Below are 23,101 nucleotides of genomic sequence, written 5' to 3'. Positions count from 1 at the left end.
AGCATTCAAGTGAGCCTCCAGAAATAGCTCCCTGCAGGCCTGGCAGGTATTTATAGCAGTAACTGGATCAGCTCTCACCATGCAGGCAGGCAGGCAGGCAGGCAGGCAGGCAGGCAGGCAGGCAGGCAGGCAGGCAGGCAGCTCTTAGGCTCTGAGGCTCTGAGGCTCTGAGGCTCTGAGGCTCTGAGGCACAGCCTTGTGGACAGAGTTATGCAACGCACACACAGTTCTAGCTGAGGCCACTCCCAGTCGCAGGAAGTGAAATGTGGAGCCGTAACTAAAGGTCAGAGAGAAGAACTATCACAACATCTGGCGCTTTTAGGTCACTTCTGCCGCCACGATCAGGTACGGAGGTTTTCTCAGCATGTGAAGAGATGGTTTCTTCATCCTCTGCCGGTTTCATGACTGCAAGCAGCAGACAGGCTGGCAGCCGGGACTGCACTGTTTACTTTATGAGGTGGCATGTCTACTCAGTGGTGTAGAGGCAAAGGAGAACTATGCAACGGAAAGGGAATATGAAGTTGTTGTTGTTGTTGTTTTGCTTTACACTTTGAAAATGTTCATTTCACAACAGGACTACTGGGTAATGGCTGCTGCTGGAGTTTTTCTCTCTCTGGCCGTTTGTGCCCTGCTGGCTCATCAAATCCAGGCAAAAAACGAGTCTCCCTGCCAGGCCTCCAAATGGAACAACGCCTTCAGGACCTTCTTCAAACGCCACATTCGCTCTGGCACGCCCGCCTCTCTGGACCAGAACCAGTGGGAAGCCTATATCAGGAACAACGGCGGCTGTGACAGACCCACGCAGTCCTTCATCCACCCAGACGACCTGGACAGGGTGAAGGCGGTGTGCTCCAGCAAAGGAGGGAAGGTGTTCAAGGAGAACCTGTGCATCAGCCAGAAGCCTTTCTCTTTTGTCACGGTGAGGAGTGAGCCGGGGACCTGCGGCATCAGGAGCATCCGGCAGGAGACCAAACACCTCATCCTGGCCTGCGAGGTGCTGGAGAACCAGTGCCTGCCTGTGCATTTTGAGGGAAACCCACAGGATCTGAAGCCCAACAACAATGCCAGAGGATGCCAGGACCCACAAACTAAAGGTCACGCAAACGGCTTGAAAATGACGTGGCTCTGGCTGTTGTGTGTCGTACCTGTCCTTATTTATGGCTACTAACCTTGGAGGGATTTTTCTAATTAGTGGCACATCAGGGATTTCAAAAGAATTTCAAGGGTTTAAAAGTGCACTTTTGTCAGAGACATTTCACCACATCACATTTACTAAGAAAATGCACTTAGGAACAAAAACAATAGTGTGAAAATGTCTGATATCATGTGCCATACCGTCATTCGATTGTATTATTTCCAGTATATCACCCAAGTATGCATCTGTTTCTCCTTTAAATACATTTCAAAGAGAATTCCCAGCTGTAATTCTTGTTTTGGGGGATTTACCGCCTGGTGGGGGATTTTCTTTCGTCTTTTGATTCATGTTTGCGCCCTTATTTTCCCCCAGATATATTACAGCGAGGATATTTGGAAATCAAAAAAATGATTTTTGGCCACACACAGTGGGGTATAGTGATAAGCACCATTGCCTCTCACATTCTGGGTTAGAGATGATGGAGCTTGTTCTGACTTGCAGAGGTTTTGTCAAAGTATTTGTTTTTGTTGCAATTGTCTAAAAACATGGTATTGATTGATTATCTTTATATATTCACAGAATTGTGCCATTTTTCTTTTTGTGTACAGGTTCAGAACCAATGTATATGACCCGTATTCACAAATGCACACGACCTGTTGTTTACTTTTTGTTTTTAGTCTCATGAGGATTTCAGTTTTGTTTTTCCGGCAGAATTCCCTCCTTATTCACTAATCTGTGGACGTGCGCTTTGTCTCAAACATTCAATTCTGGTTTTACGTAAAGTGTTAAGTCAAGTCTGCTTTCTCCTCCCAACGGTTTTAGAACAGAAAACAAGAAGAGACAATTTGTGATTGTAGGCATTCAATATCATATCATCGATCTTGAACATTACACCTGGTTCAGACTTCATTTCTTCTATAAGGTGCTCCTTTATTTACAGAGACCTCAAATGTTTTTTATTTTCAAGGTTTCTTTTGGTTCTTGAAATGTTTCTACTTTTATATGCATGCAATGGTTTGTTTTGAAATGTTTGGTTATGGACTGCTCTAAAATGATGCTGAATCTAAATATTTGTCAATAAATTTATAAAAAGTTTATTTTATTGTTTTTGCGTTTACCAAACAACATATCCAAACATTGATATTGAAACCAACTCCCTCAAAACAATCTCCACAAGTCAGCAAAAATCTCACCACTGCTTTGTTTCCTTTTACGTATCAAAACAGCAAAAAATGAAAGATTAAATTCAGAGGAAGTTTGGATAAAGTAAAATCCAGACAGGAAACTGCAGCTAAGATATGATCATCACAGATAATAAAAATCACTAGTGTGTCACTCCAAGTGGAACATTTAACCAGATTTCAGAAAAGTGTCCTGTAACAAATTATTTTCAGTCATGAAAATTAGACACTGATTTCCATTTTTGCCTTATAAACACTGTCCAACTATAGATCTAAAACTGTCTTTCAATCACTTTAAAAAAAAAAAAATTCACTTCATGTAAGTAGCCTTCACAAGAGTGGAAAAACAGAAGCAGACTGCAGAAGACAAAATCCACCACTATTAGAAATCATTAGCATCATTTAGCAATGTAGTTCTTGATTTGTATAAAAGACTGCTGTACAATTCTCAAAACAAATTTAATGTAAGTTCTATTTCATGAACCGACCTCCTTTCTGGAGTCTTACAGTAATTGCTTTGTTGATACAAGGATTTTAAATATAAAAAGTGAAACCTAGACTTCCTTATCACATGTTGTGGCTAGAAAAAGCAGACTTAGTTAAAAATATCTGGTAGATTTTCATAAAAAGGAACCGCTGAGTAGCCACATCTATTTCATACAACTGTCCAGCTCTCATAGCCGTCACCCCAATGATTTTCATTCATTACATTTTTTTATCTGTTGCCATTACATTGATATAATTTCAGTTTTAAAAGTGCATGTGTTAATGAAATGATTTTACCCTCTTTATCTTGTCAAGCTCACGTTAAGGCAAAACTTGATTTCAGTCTGCAAGACTGTCTTGTACTAAAGGGTTCCCATGGAGACAAAAACACAAATGTGGGTTAAAAGTTTAATGTGCTCTGACCCCTCTTGTCCCTCCAGTCATGACTGACTGCGGCACGACGGCTATAAACAGCACTGATATCCGGTAACAGATTAAATGAGTGGCAAAAGTTGCACATCCTGTGCACATCCTGAACTGCTGCCACAAATGTCAAATCTGACACATGCTCTCGGTCACCACTAGATGGAGCTAGAAGATAAAATTAAAAGAAATATATAGTTCTATGCAGTTTCTTATCCAGTTTGGAAATGCTCGATTTAAAAAAAAAAAAACCAACCAAAACAAACCATTAGAATGTGGATCATTTTGCTAAAAGCAGGTACGGATCTATGTTGATTTATGTAATTATAGATATAGTCTACATGTATATAGGTAAGGGTACTGTACAGTATAAGTGTATACATGTGTACATTTCAATTATGTTTTGGATGTTTAAACGAGAAATATTATATTAAAAAAATACTATAGGTCTAATTATTTTATAAATTGAATAATGTGTTGACATAAGAATGAACTCATATTAAATAATAAACAACCACTATTGTATTCAGCTTTGCTAATATGGATCTGCATATGTATAGATATTGATTTTGATGGATATACATCAACTGGACAGTAAATATGTGGCATATTTCTCAAAATATAAAATTGGAGCATGTGTAGACACAAACACTTTACTGTTCCTCCTTTTCTTGTTTCACAGACGATATGAATCAGATCTAAAGTAGGTCAACAAATAAAAATCCAGGGAATATATCACAATAAATTCATTATATACAAATTGTGGAGCTCTTTTGTTCTGTATATGTCTACATGTGCAAGAACATCGACATGAGGGGAGAATCACTCTGGCTGAACAATGTTGACATCTGATTAAATATAATATCTAATTAAATGCATTGTAAAATTAAAAATGAGATTCCCTATGTCGCTAAAGTGCGTAAACTATTGCTGAAGGTGCTTGAAGGTTATCTATAGAAAGAAATGCATTGGGAGCCTGAAGCTGCTGCAGTCAGACGAATACAATTGATTCTCAGTTTGTGATTCAGCTTTCCAACACATTTGTGATTCTTTTCCTTCCAGTTTCTCACAGGCCTTTTTGCCAATGTCACAAGATCACGAAGAAATCCCATTACCGCTGAAACGTCATGTTATCTCTTTTTGGCCTTGAGGCCCAATTGCTCAATACGTACAGCTGCTGCAAGTCAAGCCACTCAAGACCCCAATAAAACTCATAAATCTGGGGCTATGTTGTCAGGTAAGTGTCCAGTCTTCAGGGTCACAAAGAGCAACAGTGACCAGAGGGTGACCTGCAGTTAGTCCATGAGGACATCATCATCATCATTATCATCATCATCATCATCATAAGGTCACAGGCAAATGCAGCCGTGCACATCGTAGGAGTGCAAATGTAAATGCATGCAAGAACAGAAATACACGAGCACAAGCAGCCTGCCGAGACGTAATACCAGCCGAGGAAAAAGCCAAAGTGGACAACAATCGTTGACTGGGGCTGAGGAGGAAAGGCTGCAGGAGAATAAGAGAATGAGTGCAGAGTGAGAGGCAGTGCGAGGGTGGAGGGGCAGGGCGGGAGGATGCAAGAAGGAGGGGTGACACGATAAACACAGCGCTGCACTTCTACTGAACTTTTTTTTTGAGGTTTTTGAGAAGAAAAAAAAACAAAACCCCATCGGCATAAAATACGGTGAAGAGCAATGAAAGTATGGGAACCGGTCCTTGTTTTGTTTCTCAGCTCTCCCTCTGCTCCCACTCCACGTCAGCTCACTGTACTCCACACAATCTTCCTCAAAAAAAAAAACACCTTTATCTCCCCCACTTCCTTTCTTTGCACATTTGACCTCTCTTCTCTCTTTTCAATGATCCCCTCCTGTTGTCCCCGGCCTTCCTGTCTGGTGTGAAGCACCACGGCATCGTTCAGGCCATTCAATACGGTTTTACAGTGCAGTTGTCCCGTCGTTAAAACTGTAGGTGGCAGTGACACAGAGAACACCACAAAAAACAACAACAACAACAAAATAAAACAGACGGAAAAGCTGAAGGAATCAGACAGCTCGTGGCTTCCAGAATAAATACAACTTTTATTCGTTTTGATTCAGTGCACACAGCCACCTTCAGCTCTCCTCCTTCCTAATCAGACCTCTCTGGACTCTCGCTCTCTGGCTGTCCAGACCAACTCATAACAAATGAGCGCGATAATTAGAACCACAAAGACTCGAGGGAGAGGGAGGAGGGAAGTTTAGGAGTTGGGGCTGATGGAGGTTGGGGGGGGGGGGGGGGGGGGGGGGTCTAAAGGACAAAAGGAATAGAGTGTGAGCAATACAAGCGTCTGGGTGCAACTGCACTGGCATCTGGAGGTCTAGTCTCATGTACACAACGAGGCTCAGCTTGAGTCATACACGCACGCACGTATGCACGCGCACACACACACACACACACACACACACACACACACACACACACACACACACACACACACACACACACACACACACACACACACACAGTCTCTAGTGATGTGCATGTGCTTGAGAGACAGAATTCCTGGTTCTTGTGGCGTGGTGTGCGTATGTGTGTGTGTGTGCGTGTGTGTAGGCAGGATATTAAGTTATAGTTTGTTTGTGCTTCACGTTTTCTGTTCGATTCCTCTGGCCAGACTTTTTATCCAAGAAAAACAACAACATATTTTCTGGACTAGAAAGTTTTCAAAAACATGCGTGCGCGTACATGTAAATACACCGACGATCAGACAGACACATTATCATATATTATAAAGCAGGAATAATTTTGCAATCGTTCTCAATTTTTCCTGCGACAAGGCTTCAGCCTATAGTTTGATATCCACAGGTCTGGTGACACCCTCTGTACGCACAGCGTGGCGAACACACTCGGAGTCTCACGTCTGTGGTTCACCTCTCATCTTCTCCCCTCTGCTCATGCTCTCAGCCTCTCTCTGCAGTGAAACGCTGCCATCCCCGCCGCTCTAATCTAACCCACATGGTTTGCTGGGTCAGCTTGCCAGCGGCCCAACGCTGCTGCACAAACAGTTGGCCGTGAGCACGTGTGTCACTGTGGCTGCTTGTTTGTGCAACTGTTGTGACACTAACTCTGGGCAGTAATCCCCACACATTTAGGCTTTGTAACCGCGAACACTAAAGGCTGGTTTAAACTCCTCCGGATGTCAGCGAAGGGCTAACGAGATTAAAGAAAACCTCACCAGGTTGTGTTTTGTCCTCTTGCCCATTAGCTTAATCCCCCCGCAGATTCATCCGACGACCCCATGGGGCGGCTCTAAGCCCCGACTGATGCAGAGATACAGTAAATCATATAAGAGAATTACAGTAATTCGAGGAGCTTTTGACTGCTCGCATGTGTACTTCTTGCTGAGTGGCTTCCTGTGAGAGTAGAAGGTCACTTAATAATGGCTTCCAGGAGTCTGAGGTTCGGAGGGCCCGGGGTCAAGTTCACATCTGGGATTACTAGGGTTACTGGGGTGAGCGTTTTTACTGGAGGTCATCCGGATGATAAAGTGGAGAATGCTACTGAAGTGTGACTTTACTACAGGCTGAATCACACTCACATTCACATGCACAAGCTCCAACTAGTACAGACATGTCACCACTTTACAAAAATGACGATTACGTCATCATCGTAATAGCAGCCACATTTAAAATGGGGCGCCGCTTAACAAAAGCAAAACAATTTTGAGCACCGTGGTACTTATCATCCTCGTCAGCGTCAAGATTCATGAAGACAATAAATCGCCTGCAGACAGAATGGATGTTGGTCAGACGTGTTCTGCCATTTGAATAAGGGGAGGAAATAGGAAACGATAAGCAGTGTAGGAGGAAGTGGGCATGGAGATATGTTACAGGTCACCCTGGCAAAATGTTGATAAGGCTCAGCTTGATTTGAAAGGAACAGAAATTTAAAAAAAGTACAGCTAAAGGCGTAAGGCGGTTTCAGTACAGGGACGACAGACAATCTAAAGTTTGATCTCCAGTGAGCTGCAACAGCAGAACGATAGCAGGACAATCTTTAAATAACAACAAATCCAAATGCATTGCTTTGTTTCAGTGGAGAGGTGAGTCTGTGTATTCCAAGCAGGTTGACACTCCGTCCACTCCTCAGTTATACATTTCTGTTGTGGTTTGTCTGCAGATCACTGACTTGTTTGTTTGTTTATTTTTAAATGTGGGAATAAACCTAAGTACCAGTTAAGGAAGAAGGTGCAAACTCCACACAGAACGGCCCCTGAACCTGAGCTTGAATCAGGGATGATCTCACTGCGAAGCTAGAATGTTAATGTTTAAACCGCTGTGTCGTCGACACAAACCTCAGTGAACAAAGTGAACAAAAAACAACAACTCCAGACAACCACCAACACAACTATATAATTAAAAGCTGTATTTTGTATAAAGAATCACATTTGAAGTCACTTATTCTAATTTGGAAAAATCTTTCCACTGTTGAGATCCTTTACAAATATGGCTTCAGTGTTTAGTCTGAAAAATGCCCAGTTTTTTTTTTGTTTTTTTTATGTCAGCAGTGGTTGATTGAGATAGTTCTGTGGACAATCATATGAGACAGAGGACAAACTGACATTTTTACATTAGAGCACAACGACAATGTTAAAGAACGCGGGATCCTTAGAAGAGAAACCATTAACGCGGCAATGTCCCGCCGTGTTGCTATTGCTGCTTATCGTCTTTTTCTTTGCAGGAATTGAGAAGGTTTCTCTCATGAGCTCATGCGGGGATACGAGGCAAACATTTCTGTAAACAAGTCCCAATAGACACTGTTTTGTTCGCACGTGGTGCAGCTTGTCAGTCTCTGTGACAGCCGGTCCTAAGATCATTTACCAACAACCATCTGAGCTTGAGAAAGATGAAGGTGAGTGAACAAAAGAGGGGAAGAGTATATGGGAGGACAATAGTTGGAACATCAGGAAATGGAGACGAGTGAAATAAAGTTGGCACTGAAGGAGGAAACTAATACTTCTTGTGCCTCCAAAGACAGACGAGTCTCTCTTCACATATCAGTTGCCTTCATTCTTTCGCTCTTTCGGAACTTTTCCATCTCTCTCTCTCTCTCTCTCCTGATCCCTCTCTCGGCCTCCGTCAGTCTTTGCTGACTCACTCTCCCTAACCTCTCCTCCGCAACAATGAGTTAAAAAAAGTGACCTGCACTCCAGTCTCTAGCACTCTCACTCACTTTCCCTCCTTTTCTTTCTTCCCCTTTCCATCCTCTGCCCTTCTGTTTTCCCCTTCTCCGTCTCTTCAACGTGCTTGAGGAATGTGTCAGAGCGGCACAAAAGAACAAAAGCTTGACAGGAGGAGGAGGAGGAGGAAGAAAAGAAGGAGATGGGGGAGAAAGTTGCATTAGGTAAAGGAGAGGCCGAAAGAAAAGAGGGGGAATGGAGGGAAGGAATGAGCGGCGAGGGAGAAGTTGAGAGGAGCAGAGCACGGTCGAGTGGCTCTGAATGCTGAGCGGCGCTTTGTCATCACATGCTGACATGCAGCATCACACACATTTCAGAGCTCTTTATTAAGCCCCCCCCCCCCCCCAACAGTATGCTCACAAGATTGGTGAGGCTGTCAGTGGCCTTTGATGCATTTCTCGTTATGTCATGGTAATGTGCTAATGGCCTCAAGATGAATCTTCCCAAAGCTTTTGTAACCTTTGAATCAGTCACTTTCAGATTGCAGCCATGATCGATTCCCCTCCTCTGAAGAGACTGACTGTCTGACAGACCACCAGAGTAGCAGTGAGGCAGACTGATTCTACACGCAATAACACCCAGGCTATTGTTCAGATTCAGACCGACCATTTTGGCATGATACATCTTTCAATAATTACTTGCTGTCTGTTTAATTTTAGTGACCTAGGTGCAAAGAGTGAAAGAGTTAAAGACTGAAAGTCAACTGAATAAGTAGGAATGGGAGAGTGCGGCAGAAATTACAGCTCTGTTATGGCTGTCTTGTGAGAACATGCTGAGTGTGGCACAGTGTGTGGCCAATCGTGTGTGTGTGTGCGTGTGTGGGTGGGTGGATATGTGTGTGCGCGCGCGCCAATGAAGGATACAATGAGGAGAGCTTTGTTCAGATCAAACAGACCCGCAGGGCCTGATGCAATCCGCTGGATATGGACGCAGGTCTGTGTGTAAAGGCGCATATCGCGTTACCAAAAAATTAATCTCCCCTCTGTTCGTCAGTGTGTCCTTCTAGCACGTCTGACATTGAGCCGCTGTGTTGTGTGTTTGGAGGTGTATGTGTGCGTGTTTGTAGCGGAGGACTTCTCCTGATGCCCGCCTCCCCACCTTTCTCTCCAAGTCGCCCGGGTTACTTCGCGCTAATTCGCCGTGCAGTGCAGCGGATGGGATCATCCATCAAGAGTCAATAGTTAACGTCGGCTTTGTCCATTTGCTATCCATCATCAACGCGTGCGTGCGTGCGTGCGTTGAGGACTACCTCCGACCCCCCGGCCCCTGACCCTGCCCTGTCTGACGCGTCCCCCTCCTCCTCTTCTTCCTCCTCCCGGTCCTCCTCCTCTCTCCCTTTTCTTCCGTCCGAGCAGCGGGGGGCAAAAAAAAAAAAAAAAACTGAAAACCCTGCGCCAGTCCCACCTCTTATTTTAATCTCTGCCTGTGTATGCGTCCATCATGGGTCCACTGCGTCTTTTCCTCAGACGCAAATGGATAAATGGATAGCCTACCGGCCGCAGCCAGAAACTGTATCCCATTACCACCGGTTTTATTTTTATGACAGTGCCGTGGCGTTCAGGAGGCTCGAGGTGAACTTGGCCTCTCATACCCCCCTCATCCCCCCCGCCGCCCCCACACACACACCTCACCCCCCTCTCTGCCAGCCATTCAGTCTGCCAGTTTACCAGTTGTCTTTCTTCCTTCACGCCTCACTGCCAAGACATGTTCCATCAACATATCAGCCTCACCACATCCTCCCCGTCTTGCAATAATTGCAGTGTTTGCATTTCAAGAGCTTACACACATTGCACATACTGTAAAATATGTGTATCAAACCGACGCTGCGCCACTGCGCACGGGTACAGTCATTTTGGCTGATATCAGGTGCGCAAGGATGTTGGCCGCATGGTCAATTCTGGAGCGCAGCGATTGGCTTCTGAGGCGTGGTTAGGTCCGATCCCAGACTTTTGCCCGTAATCTGTTGGCCCGTGGGGCGTGTCCGTACAGAAAGGGGCGTGTGCATCCCAACTCAAGTATCTGCGCTTTCCGTGCAATTCATTTGAAGCGCACAAGCTCATAACGCGCACTGGTGCATAGATGAGACAAGAGCTCTGACAGGCTTCCCCTGCAGTAAAGACAGACGCCACTGAACAAGCAGAGCCAAACCATCCGGCACACCCACAGACTCAGACCAGCTTTAGAAGAGACAATTGGAGCATTTTCGGCACACAGACGCACTCAGACACCAGCGCGCGTCCAACAGACTTGGACCTGACAGTTCACCTCCAACTATCCACAATTTACCTGTACTCAACATGGAACGCAAAATCCCAGACTTCTCTGGCACTTGGGAGATGAAGAGCTCTGAGAACTTCGAGGAGATCCTAAAAACATTAGGTAAGTGGTCGGCTTTTAAATGTCTCAAACTTGGCCGCTTTAACGTCCTTCTTGCGGAATCCTTTGAAGCGTTCAGACCCATTTCACAGGGCACAAGACACAGATCTGATGTGTCATCTCAAACTGTAGTTTTTTTTTGTTCCCCCCCCCCTCCCATCACATTGTAGGTCAAATCTTTCTCTGCATCAATTCGTGGGCTGCTGCATGGGTGGGGGGTCTTTGTAATTCTGCAGAACCCAAAACTCAGAGCTTGGCCCCCAGCCAGCTTCACCCCTTTTCTCTCCCATCTCCCCTTTTGGCCTTCTCTGCGAACACAATAGAGACAAACGGCGGCACATCTGTCTGTGTCACAGTCGCAGACTGCGTCCGTGCGTGCGCGCGCGTGCGTGCCCCTGTGTTATGGGGGGGGGGGGGGGGGGGGGGGGGGGGGGGGGGGGCGGCGGCGGCGTTATGGCTCAATACAGTGCAGAACAGTCGCACCATGATCTGAAGTGACAGAACGAGGGATGAACACCTGCTGCACAGTTTCTCGTTTTTGCGCCACATCTCTGGCGCAACTTTTTTATTTTCGTCGTGCGCGTGCGCGTATCGATTTATAGACGTCTGTTATTGGCGATCAGTGGTCGATAAGACGTCCTGCCAACGCACACCTGGAATTTATGTCAGAAGGCAGAGAACGATCCAGTGATTAAGACAAACAACGCTGCCCTTTATCTTTCTATTACACACACACACACACACACACACACACACACACACACACACACACACACACACACACACACACACACACACACACACACACACACACACACACACACACACACACAGAGCCAACTGCAGTGGATATCTAAACAGATTTCAAATAGCACTATTGTCCTGAATATAGAGCCATGACCACATGGCGGGAGCAGATTCCTGATTCCTGATGCACCAATTAGCGTTTAACTCCTAACTATTTGTCTCCATCAGTCTTTGTGACGTTTCATGCTCGAAGCAGAGAGTGGAGGGTGAGGAAGTGTGTATTACGAATGGAAAAATGGCACAGTGCTGATAAATGGAAGGATAGGGTTTATGTAATAATTTGTCTAAATGTGTGATTTCGATGATGAAGACGCCGATCTGCGGACACTTTCCACCACACAATCATGCAGGTCAAATGCTATAATTTTCAAAGTAGCTCTCTTACACACCACCGCATGAGTTCCTCTTATATTCCTCCACACTGGGAGGACTGACAGGTATGAATGCGCCACTCAAAATCCCAGCATCACTGGGGCCGAATCACAGCTGGACACATGGGTTGTCAGCACCCACTGCCCGCTTCCATCCATCCATCCTCTCTCTCTCTTTCCTCACTCCCGCTCCCCTCCCTCTTGGCCCAGCTTCCCCCATGTGTCCCAAATGCTTCCTCTGGCCTCTGCTCTTTGACCCCTGACTCCAACCGTCTGTCTCACAGTGGCCATTCATGTCCCTGGAATTCATATCTGTGTGAATTTAACCATTTTGGTGTCGGCTTTGAAAGAGTCTGTAAAGGTAATTTCAAACTTTTAACAACTGGTAGTTACTTGAGAAGCTTTGGCCCCCTTCTGTTGCTCCCAAATGGTCCACAGGCCAGCACTTGACCTCCGGGTCCAAGTCGGCAGACTGATGTAGGACACATTTCTAGCGCTTTACTGGTCTTTATCATGCCATATCAGTCATTTGTGAGAAATGTGCGTAAAATAGTAAAACTAGCAAAGTGAATAGAATTTATATGACCAAGAACTGTGGAAATCCTTCTTTTAAACCTTTTGACAATTGTTAAATATTTTTGTCTAAAATCACCAGAGAATTTCAGATATATAAATCTTTCTTGTGTACTGTTACAAACAAATCTATCATTCTAAGCACTCCTGCCCATCTTCCAGATAAAATGTATTTATTTATTTTTATATGTCGGAATTTGCATGGTAAGTGTCTTCACACTCTCAACAGTGACGATGCACACACACACACACACACACACACACACACACACACACACACACACACACACACACACACACACACACAATGTGCCGTACATACGACGCATGGATAGTGTGAGTGTGCATGCTGGAGATCCTGCAAGCTGAGTGACTGTGCATTTCTCTGTGTATATATTTACACTTGGTGACAGGTGGGAATGTGTGAGAGGTGAGAAGTGTGAAACCCAACTCGGCGGTGGATACACACCGAGGAGATGAACACACACTTCCCCTCGCACTTGGGCAGAAATCTGGACACTCCACACGAACCATTGTCCCGCGTCCGACGGATTATCCCACCCTCCCTTCATCCTGTGCTCGTCACTCCCTCTCTTTCCCGGTGCAATATCCACGAGCTCCCTCGTGGAACAGTTCAAAAAACGTCTGGAGAGTTGCCATCATTAACTAACAAAAGATACACACACAAAAAAAAAATACACGTTTACAATATTCGAGCAGGGAGTTATTTTAGGAATGTTAAGATTGAATTCTGCATATATTTATGAGATAAAAGACAATTATTCTGGTGTGAGGTTTAACATGTCGATATTTTCCTGGAGGTGCATTTTTCTTCTCTTTCTGCTTGAATTTATTTGCAATTGAAGTAAGAAAAATAATATTTTTTTTCATCTTTGAAAGATGCAAAATTAAGTAGATATTGTTACCTTCAATATAGTATACACGACACATAAAGGCGATTTATACAGATCTAGGTATATGTTTCAAATTAGCAGCGTGAGGCAGCAAAAAGGTGAAAAAGTCCTTCTGGTACAATTCTTGTTATGGGTGGAATATCTGATATTATCCATCAACTGATAATAATAGTGACCATGTACCACTTTGAATGCATTAAAAACAGAGGTGATTTGACAACTAAAACTTGCAAGTGTTTAAGCAGGCTCTCATGCCACTGCTATGATACTGTGATTGGAGGGTTATGCTTGTCTCTGGCTGCTTGAAGATGGAAACGGAGGGTTCATGCGACCTAAATGCCTAAATCCCTGGAATAATCAGAGTATTTAACATTTGGGAGTGTGCACATGTGCAAAAATGATTCGGTCTGGGGAGAATGCAGATGTGCAAGACAAGCTTTGTCAAATGACTTCACGGTTTCCTTTCCTTCATGAATCGCAGGTCTGCTTCATTTACTGGAGGCGGCTGCACCCAATAAATTAACACAGAGAAGAAAAAAAAATTGTCTGTCCTTGTGCAGAGTTACGATTTCGTCATGGGGTGGTCTTGATTCTGATTAATGCATGACATATTAAAGAGGCCACAACACTGCGTGCATGTTTTTTGGCTTGCTTTTTTTTGCTGCAGCTTCATCTAAATCACCTCCCGTGTGTCGATTTCCAGGCGTCAACGTGATGCTGCGGAAGATTGCGGTGAAGGCGGCCTCCAAACCGCTGGTGGAGATCACGCAGGACGGAGAGACGCTGTCTATTAAAACGTCCACCACAGTCCGCACCACTCATATCACCTTCACTGTGGGGCAGGAGTTCAACGAGAGCACAGTGGATGGACGTCCCTGCACGGTACACAACCATACACACACACACACACACACACACACACAAATATGCACACAATGACAAAACGGGTGCGTCGGGAGAAGAACTGCCCAGATTGCGTCAGCCTGTTTTTTCATTTTTCTTTTTATCGCTTTTAGACCTGATTGCCCAGCTTCTTTCTGAAGACCCATCGTGCTACATTGCACTCCTTCATACGCTTTACAACCCCCCCCTTCTTAACCTTCCATGCCCTTCAGTCCCTCCATGACTCTCCTCGTCACTCGTCCTCTTTTCCCATAGGTGGCCTCTGTTTTTGCCGTCTCCAAAGCAAACACGTCCAACCAGCCCGCGCTTCACCTCTCCTAACCATGAGCACATAACTTATCACCCCTCTCCAGCTACCTTGTGTCGTCTCTTCATTAGACACTTCTAATTATGGCCTTGTCCCTCAGCATCATCTGCGCGTCCATTTGTCCGCAGGTCCAGCTATTAACATAACTCTTCTAATGGCGTTTGCTTCCTCGCACTTTCTCTGTTCCCAGAGTTTTCCACGTTGGGAGACGGACAGTAAGATTAGCTGTGAGCAGACTCTGCAGAAAGGAGAGGGACCAAAGACATCCTGGACCCGTGAGATCACCGCTGACGGAAAACTGATCCTGGTAAAAAAAAAAGAAATAAAATAAAATAAAAGACAACTTTCACACACTCGGGCCTTGGATGAGAAAACCAAGAGGAGCTATACGAGCTGACTGGAGGTACCAAAGGGAAAACCTACAAAGAAATCATGTTAAATGAACAGTGTAACATATATAGAAGAAAGAGTAGAAACAAATGGAAACATTTAAAACTAAGTATATAGAATTGATGTTTCATTATCAGTCTTCATTTCTACTTCTCTAAGTTCAGACTGCATTCAGTCAACCTCTGCAAAACCTCAGGTGTCCTTAAAGGTACTTTACTTCATCTCAGCTTCAAATCCCCGCTCAGATTTTTTTCCATACCACTTGCTGTGAATGTATTGACAAAACATCAGCCCTGCTGGCATGTTGGGTAACTTTTCTTAGACGTCAAGTAAGAAAACTCTTTCTGCTGATGAAGGCTGCGTAGGAATAGAACTACAATATTTGACCTAATTCAAGTCTGACAGGACTACAAATAGAGAGCAGAGACATGCAGCAGAATTCTCTCAGGTAGACCAGGACTGCCTTCAAGACAATGGGAAGGGGCGTAACCGCCTCAACCTCCAACAAATCATACCTACTCAGAATCAGTTTAGTTATCAGGTTCTTCATAAACCAAATGCTTTTATTTGTCAAAACTCTTTGGGTTCACTTCATGTTTCAAGACATGTTTTGTGTCTATATATGGATTTTTATATTCACCCTAAGAATTTAGAACATTTGTTGTTAATGTTTGCTGTGTCTGACATGGACATGTTTGATAAAAATCTCCAATGCTTTCTACCTGCCATTTATGTTGGGTCCTTTTCTGTGAAACAAACCTACACTATGCAGGCTATAATCTGTGTTGCCTTCAGCTTGTGTAATTATATAATTTCTCCCAAAATACTATTCTCAAATCCTAATTACAGCCCTGGCAAGCAATCAAAAAGCCGTTATCTAGATTACACGCCTTTTTCTATATTATGCAAACAGCAAATTGTTAAAAATCAACTCGTCCATGGAGTGATACATAAAGCTTATGCTGGCCATTTTCAAACTGACAGCTAAAATAAATAAATAATCTCTCATCGAATCGGGGTTAATAATTATACCGAAATACCAGTTAGTCAGTTTCTGTTCTTTTGAAAGCAGAAACAAAGCTGTACTTTTTTGGAAAAATCCCACCCAGCCTGCGCTTCAGGTCAATTAGGAAGAGAAAAAAAAACGTTCACATGCATTTAAAATGATTATCAGATCAGCTCCACCTGTAAACCAGTTCAACTGAAGGTGACACAACCTCTCCCACTGTCTTCTCCGGGGTAAACCGTTTCTGAACGTTGCAAAATGCAAACAGAAAGCAACGTTCAAGTGAGAACTTTCATTGAGAGTTGGCAGTGAACTCACCGCCAGGGCTCCTGATTTGCTTTCAAACACCAAACCCACAAAATGCTTTTTAAAAGCCAGCAGCAGCAGCAGAAGAGTGTGTGAATGTTTTTGCTGAGCCGAGCATGTTTATCCCGATAATTTTCCATAAACAGCATTTGTTCTGAACAGTTTGGCACAGTGGGATTATGTTGGTTTCAACCAGTGCAGTTGTTTAAAAAAAAAAAAAATCTAAATTATGAGGTTGAGGGTGGACCAACACTGAGATCTGTTCTGTGAAATAATACTTTTTATTATGAATTCACAACAGAGATTTGTTTGTTTATTGGTTTTTTTTGTTGCCCGAGTGCCTGCGTGCGAGTGAACTCATTAAACGCCCTCACTGGCCTCTCTTTCTTTTCAGACCATGAGAGCAGATGATGTGATATGCACCAGAGTCTACGAGCGACAATGAACAAGAGCACTTCTCACTTTTCATCCTTCCAGCCCCCCCCCCCCTTCCTGCATCATCACATGCGTCACCCCCCTGTCCACCTCCATCAGTGCTGGGAGAGATAGCAATCTGTAGTTTTATTCCACTGTTCCTGTTAGCTTCACCTTGTAAGAAGTACGGTAATTGTATCTAGCATGTCACATATACACTATAGTCTTAGCTCCCGTGTGGACCGTCCGTCTCCCCAACGTGACCGGCCGGAGTTTTAAACATGAATATATATGTTGCATTGTGTGTGTGCATGTGTGTGAGACAGTTCATGTATCACGGCATTGTTTGAATGTGTGCGTGTGTGTGTCTCTGTGTGTGTGTGTGAGAGTGTGTGCGTGCGTGTGCGTGCGCAGCAGACGAGGTGTGAGTCTATATTTATAGACATGTAAACCAATCTAAGAGCTCTTCCAGTTTCAGGTCAATTTTGACGTGTCCCTCTTTTTTCTGTAGCCCCCCCCCCCCCCCCCCCCCCCCCTCCCCCGCTTCCTCAACTTTTTTCTATCTCATAACGGCGTTTTATATTTATTACTACACTAGAGTCAGTTTTTACATTGTGTGTCTTTTATATGAAAATGTGATCATAGGAAAACTACACTTTCTATGGGAAAAACAATAAACCACAATATTAACTCAGCCTGACGTCAACTGCGTTTTTCTCCGCCTGATAACCATTAAGAGTGTGAAAAGTATTGGACAATATGTTTCCTTCATGGTTTGTGAGCTGCAGAGTGGGACTACATTAGATGGCTCCATCTTATTTTGGACTTTCTGTCAGCTGTCTGCATCTAGAATAACTTGTCTGTCCCCTCCCTTTCAGTCTCTCTCTCTCTCTCTCTCTCTCTCTGTCGCTCTCATTTCTTTTCTGTCTTCCCTCCCTTCCTCGTCTCACTGTCAATCATCTCTGTGCCACATGTCCTCATTATTCCACCCTCGATGCATTTCGGGGCTTCAGACTGTCCAATCAGTGCAAATCTGTTCGTCCAGCTGTTTTCCATGGCAGCTGGAAGAACGTTAGTGCAAAACTCTGCTCATTTTTATTTCCATTTAAGATGCCAGTTGGAATGATATGTTTCACATTATTCAGGTCTTCAAAAGGCTCCTTGACTTAAGGCAACGTGTCATCTTTTTTTGTACTTATGTAGGACGTTAGCGCTGACCAGGGTTACCATTTGGTGCGGACCAAAATGTGAATTTTAAAAATGGTAGTTCTTTTACACCCAGTTCTTCTGATGTGGGCCGAACACTGTGTTTAACTGGTTCTGCACAAAGCAATCCATCCATCCATCCTTCCATCCATCCATCCATCCATCCATCCTTGGGTCAAATATCCACCCACAGTTGTTGAAAGGCAGTAAAAAAGGCAGGAGTGAAACCTGAACAGGTTGCCAATCCATCACTGGGAAATCACACAGAACTGGACACATGAACACAGGAACAACAAACAAACAATCTCGAAACGCCAATTTGGATGTTGGGAGAAAACATGAGTCACTTTGGAAACATTTCCCGCACGCAACTGCAAAGAAAACATGCAAACTCCACACAAAAAAGGCCCACAAGTAGTGAGATGACAGTGCTCAGCACAGCACAAGTAGCCCACAGGTCCTGAGTTTTATGATTTTTACATGATGGAGAACAGTTGTGACGTAGCTTCTCCGTCTGATTCCAATGATGACAAAGGTGATTTGCCGCACTTCTTACTACAAAAACAACTGTAAGTCTTTGTTCTTACAGTTCTCATAAAGAACTCTGAAAATAACAACACTCTGCTCGTTTTAATCAGAGTTTTTGATACAATTCAACACATATAAAAGTGCACGAGGTTTAATGTTGGCCCTGATATACAAAGACTGTCGGGGGAGTTCTGCTTGCTTCTCATGCAAAACTGACTCCTCTCTAGTTCAAAGAAACAATAACAGATCTTCTCATCCTCAACTGACTATGGCTCTCGTCACTTCAGCTTTATCCAATCAATCACTGTCTCTTATGAGACATAGGTTGGCATAGCAACCGTGGAGAGTTGGTGGACAAACAGCAGGCGCATTGTGACCTTTGGGAGCAGAAGGCTGCACCTCTTGACCAGTCGTCATATGGTCAGCGTGCAGGTTAGTGGGAGTCGCCACAGGCAGGAAATACCAGTTGGATTACAAGGTAAAAGCTGAGTGACAGCAGAAGACAACGAGACAGCGGATGTACTTAATAACTACTGAGCTCTTGAAAGTCCTGGAAATGGAAAAGAAAAAAGGGGGTGGGGGGCTGAGGGGGTAAAAGATGGATGATAGTGTTGGCACACACATACATTACATACAGTTACATAACAAGTATAAACTAGATATGGACGTATTCCTGAGGGAGGAATTTAGTGATGACAAAGCCCTTTTTGAAGAACTATCTCCTTTTTATTTCTCCTTATGCCCTGCAGCTGTGTGTAGTTACAGTGTGACCCCAATAAAGTCCCCTCCTCTGCCTCCTGCTCTAATAAAAGGGGTAAATAACTACCCCTCCCTCTCTGTTTATTGCCCCCTGGGGCAGTAAAAGGCAGCTGTCTGGCCCTCTTCAAAACACCCGACCCGCACTCGGCTCCCGTAAAAAAAAACAAAGAAAACCCACACATACACACATATATGACAAACTAAAAACACACATTCTGGCAGAGATGATCAAACACACTGTACGTGTGTTTCATAATACCACTGCTGAAGACAAACTGTCCAGTGAGAGGAGGGGAGGGCCTGCAACAACTGGAACAAACAGAGTAAACAGTTGTTGACGTCCTGACTGCAGAGTTGCCCCAGCATTTTTTTTTTTCATAAGGAGCAACAACAAACACAAGACATCTGAAACATCTGCAACGTGCAGCATTTCCCTGCGACACGTAGAATAAAAACAGACGTGCCGAGAAGAACGTAAAACACACTCAACACACTGAAATACCAACGAAATAAGAACCACATGCATGATGAATAACTAAAAACCCATCATCCATCAGAAATAAGTGGAAATCTGACACCACTTTCAACATGTCAGACAAAGTAACCCCTTGGATATCAGCAGATAGCTGTATGGAAATGCAGCACTGGTGCGACTGACGTTTATGGGACAGCGGGTTGCTTTAGACACCCCGGGGCCGGCCCGGACTCAAGGGTGCAGTTTGATGGATGACTTATGTGCAGGGAGGAGCCCAGTGTGTGCAACTTGCCTGCACACTAGTGCATGTCACAAAAGTCAAGACGGGTGATTTGTGACCTGGTTGAAGCAATTATCGGCAGAAGGGTCAAGATCGTTGAGGGTGGAATAGTAAAGAAGTGGGAGGCCTGGTGGGAGAATGCCCTGCAGGTGGCCGGGAGGGCGGGCATGACGGGTACAAAGAGGTGCATTCCTGTCACATCTTCACGAAAGTCTGCACGCACACACACACACACACACACACACACACACACACCACACACACACACACACACACACACACACACACACACACATTCATTATGAGCGCTTACAATTGACAGTGCGCTGACAGGTGTGTCATTAAACACCCCCGCATACTGTACAGGGTCTGTGCACAATATTACTGACACACACACAGACACACACACACAAACCTGCAATCCTACACTAACTTATACATATACTAACTAAAAGTCACACGCACTGAGGTGCACTGATCCTCGGTGGCAAACGCGATCAGACCACCCAGAAACCATCGAGGCCTCCTGTAAAACGCTGGTCCAGAATACTGTACACAACAGCACAGCGAACACACACTGTCCTGTGTCCACGTCTCCCCAAATAGTAATTAAGCTTGAATTATGACCTTCAATTATCCTGAAATTCTCTTCTTTCTTTTTTCTTTTTCTTCGCCCCCATGATCAAATTTTAGAGGTAATAAGCAAGAGGGAAGACATGAGAGAGTGAGGAAGGCATTCAGGCGAGGGAGTCTGGAAAGCGGCAGTAAATGGGCTGGCACCTTGGCCCACTGAGGCTCCGAGACACGCCAACCAAGAAACTTCTAAATCTCTTCTACTTTTATGTCTGGGCTGGAAATCTTTTCGTTGGTGGAAATAAAATGAAAGAAGAGTGCAACTGAGAGATGCAGAGACGTTGAGTCACGACCCAATGAGGGAGTGAGGTAAGGACGACGGTTTCCTTTAAACTATCATGTCTAATTTTATAAAGGATGAATCATTCGCTTCCTCATAAAGAGGGCAGGGCTTTATTTATGTACGCCGCTCAGTCATCTGTGACTCTTCTGTGAGCTCAGTGGGGGAGAAACTCTTTACTAATATCACCAGTCCGGAATGAGCATCCCGGCTTGGCTCCTCTTCTGAAAGCGGGACAATGATCTTACAGTAAACGGGAGGTTGGATGAATGAAGTCTTTGTGGAGAAGAAAAATGCAATAACAAATGTGATTACAGACTCTTAATGTTGACCCCTGGATAAACCTCTGGATAGAAGATAACATCTGAATGGAAAAAAAAAAACCATGATCTACATTGTGTCAGCAGAATGAACACTTGGTTTCATCAGAGCATAAAACGTCTCGCAAGTAATGCGTAATAACATCTTGGTTTATGGAAATCTAACAGTGAAAAATGAGGCATTTCTCACAGAATCAATACTCTTGGTTTCCAACTTGTCCGTTCAATATCCAACTCATTGTACAACACTGTGTGTTTAACGTTATATGTGCTGGAAGCTATTCGCTACGGAGAAGAGGCATGAACTCATCCCCATTTGTGAACAGATTGTCTGACTGTGGACTGATCATCAATCCATCATATTCACCGCTCCAGCCATGATGGTTTGTGACAGTTTGTATCTGGAGCCTCTCTCGTTCATCACTGACAGGCCGGTGGTGTTTCCCATTGAGTGGGGACTGGTCACTCCGGTGACCCAGCTTGTCATTTACTTGAACAACAACAGGGCGATATGAAATATTTCTTTGTTTTTATAGCATTAAAAATATGAAAACAAGAATGATTTCACAGGGAGAGGTCAAAAGGTCTCTCTCTCTCTCTCAGTGGAACTGGAAGTTTGTGGTCTGAGCCCATCACGCCTGCAGCGAGTGGATTTATGACTGTCTGTTTATTGTTTTTTCTTTGTCTCTGTGCTCTCCTTTTCTCTTTTTCCATCCCGTCACTCCACCCGGAACTGCAGAACGCCTCCACCTCTGAGCCTTATCTACAGTGGACCATGCTTGGTCTCGCGGGATTGTTGGGTTTATCTCCGTACAATAGATGGATAAATAAACAAATAAAGCAATATTGAACTAAAATGATCAACCTATCGACTTACTATCACTTCCAGCTCATTGCTTGTTAAATTGTATTTCAGCTATGAACCTGAATTATTGAATTACATTTTTTTTTTAAAGTGCGTTTACAGCAGGGAGCATCCTGGACAAGCTGTCAGTATATTACCAGACTCTACACAAACCTCTCTTCTGGTAGAATTTCAGATTTTGTTGTCGTGGCACTCTATCTGTATATGAATGAATGAATGAATGAATGAATGAATCAATCAATCAATCAATCAATCAATCAATCAATCAATCAATCAATCAATCAATCAATCAATCAATAACATTCCCAGTTCAAGAGATTTGCATGTTCTCCCTGTGCATGCCTGTTTCATGTTTCCTCCCATAGTTTGAAGACATGCATGTTATTTGAATTCTCTCTCTCTCTGTTTCCTAATGGAGAGACTGCCAATAGGGCCAGGGTGTATAATGAAGCTCGTCAGATAAGTCAGATCATGTCGTGTAGAATATGGACCAATAGTTTGATGTCATTGTTCTCTGCATTAGTGTTGGTTTGTACTGATTGCCTTGTTTTTTTAGACATCAACCTTCTGGTTGACAGAAACATTGGCCTTTCTCTTGCATGGACACTGAGACACAGCAAATAAATTACAAATAAACTGTCTCTGATCTTTAAACACACTTCTACAGATCAGGACATCTGTGCCAGCACGCTTCGATCACGCAGCGGAGCAACATGAAGACATGTTTTATGCAGAGAGGGTGAGATCAGTGAAGGAGATGTGAAGGGAGGCATCAGGGAGGATCACTACTCCATGACTCATTACTTGTATTTGGGATCAGCTCATCACAATGTTTCTCACACATATACTAATACGCAAAACAATGCACAGACGCATTCAAGCTGGGGATCAGCTGAGTTATGACTTCACACAAACGAATGGCGCAGCGGCTTCAGGGTCAAAGAT

General features: G+C 44.1%; 2 protein-coding genes across 2 annotated transcripts; both read left to right on the top strand.

The window, feature by feature from the left end:
- Positions 1-222: 222 nt before the first annotated feature.
- LOC308133843 (uncharacterized protein) lies at positions 223-2,224 on the top strand. The gene is made up of 2 exons (XM_080501360.1): positions 223-345; positions 575-2,224. Exon 2 carries the CDS (start codon positions 587-589, stop codon positions 1,166-1,168), a length of 582 nt encoding a protein of 193 aa, XP_080357486.1. The 5' UTR covers positions 223-345; positions 575-586; the 3' UTR covers positions 1,169-2,224.
- Positions 2,225-10,499: 8,275 nt separating this feature from the next.
- Positions 10,500-17,504, top strand: crabp2a (cellular retinoic acid binding protein 2, a). The gene is made up of 4 exons (XM_080501527.1): positions 10,500-10,822; positions 14,188-14,366; positions 14,885-15,001; positions 16,791-17,504. The coding sequence occupies exons 1-4, from the start codon at positions 10,741-10,743 to the stop codon at positions 16,839-16,841; spliced, it is 429 nt and encodes a 142-aa protein (XP_080357653.1). The 5' UTR covers positions 10,500-10,740; the 3' UTR covers positions 16,842-17,504.
- Positions 17,505-23,101: the final 5,597 nt, after the last annotated feature.

This window comes from Blennius ocellaris, assembly GCF_963422515.1.
Source record: "Blennius ocellaris genome assembly, chromosome: 8".
Lineage (NCBI taxonomy): Eukaryota > Metazoa > Chordata > Actinopteri > Blenniiformes > Blenniidae > Blennius > Blennius ocellaris.
This window is presented reverse-complemented; position numbering and strand designations above follow the sequence as displayed.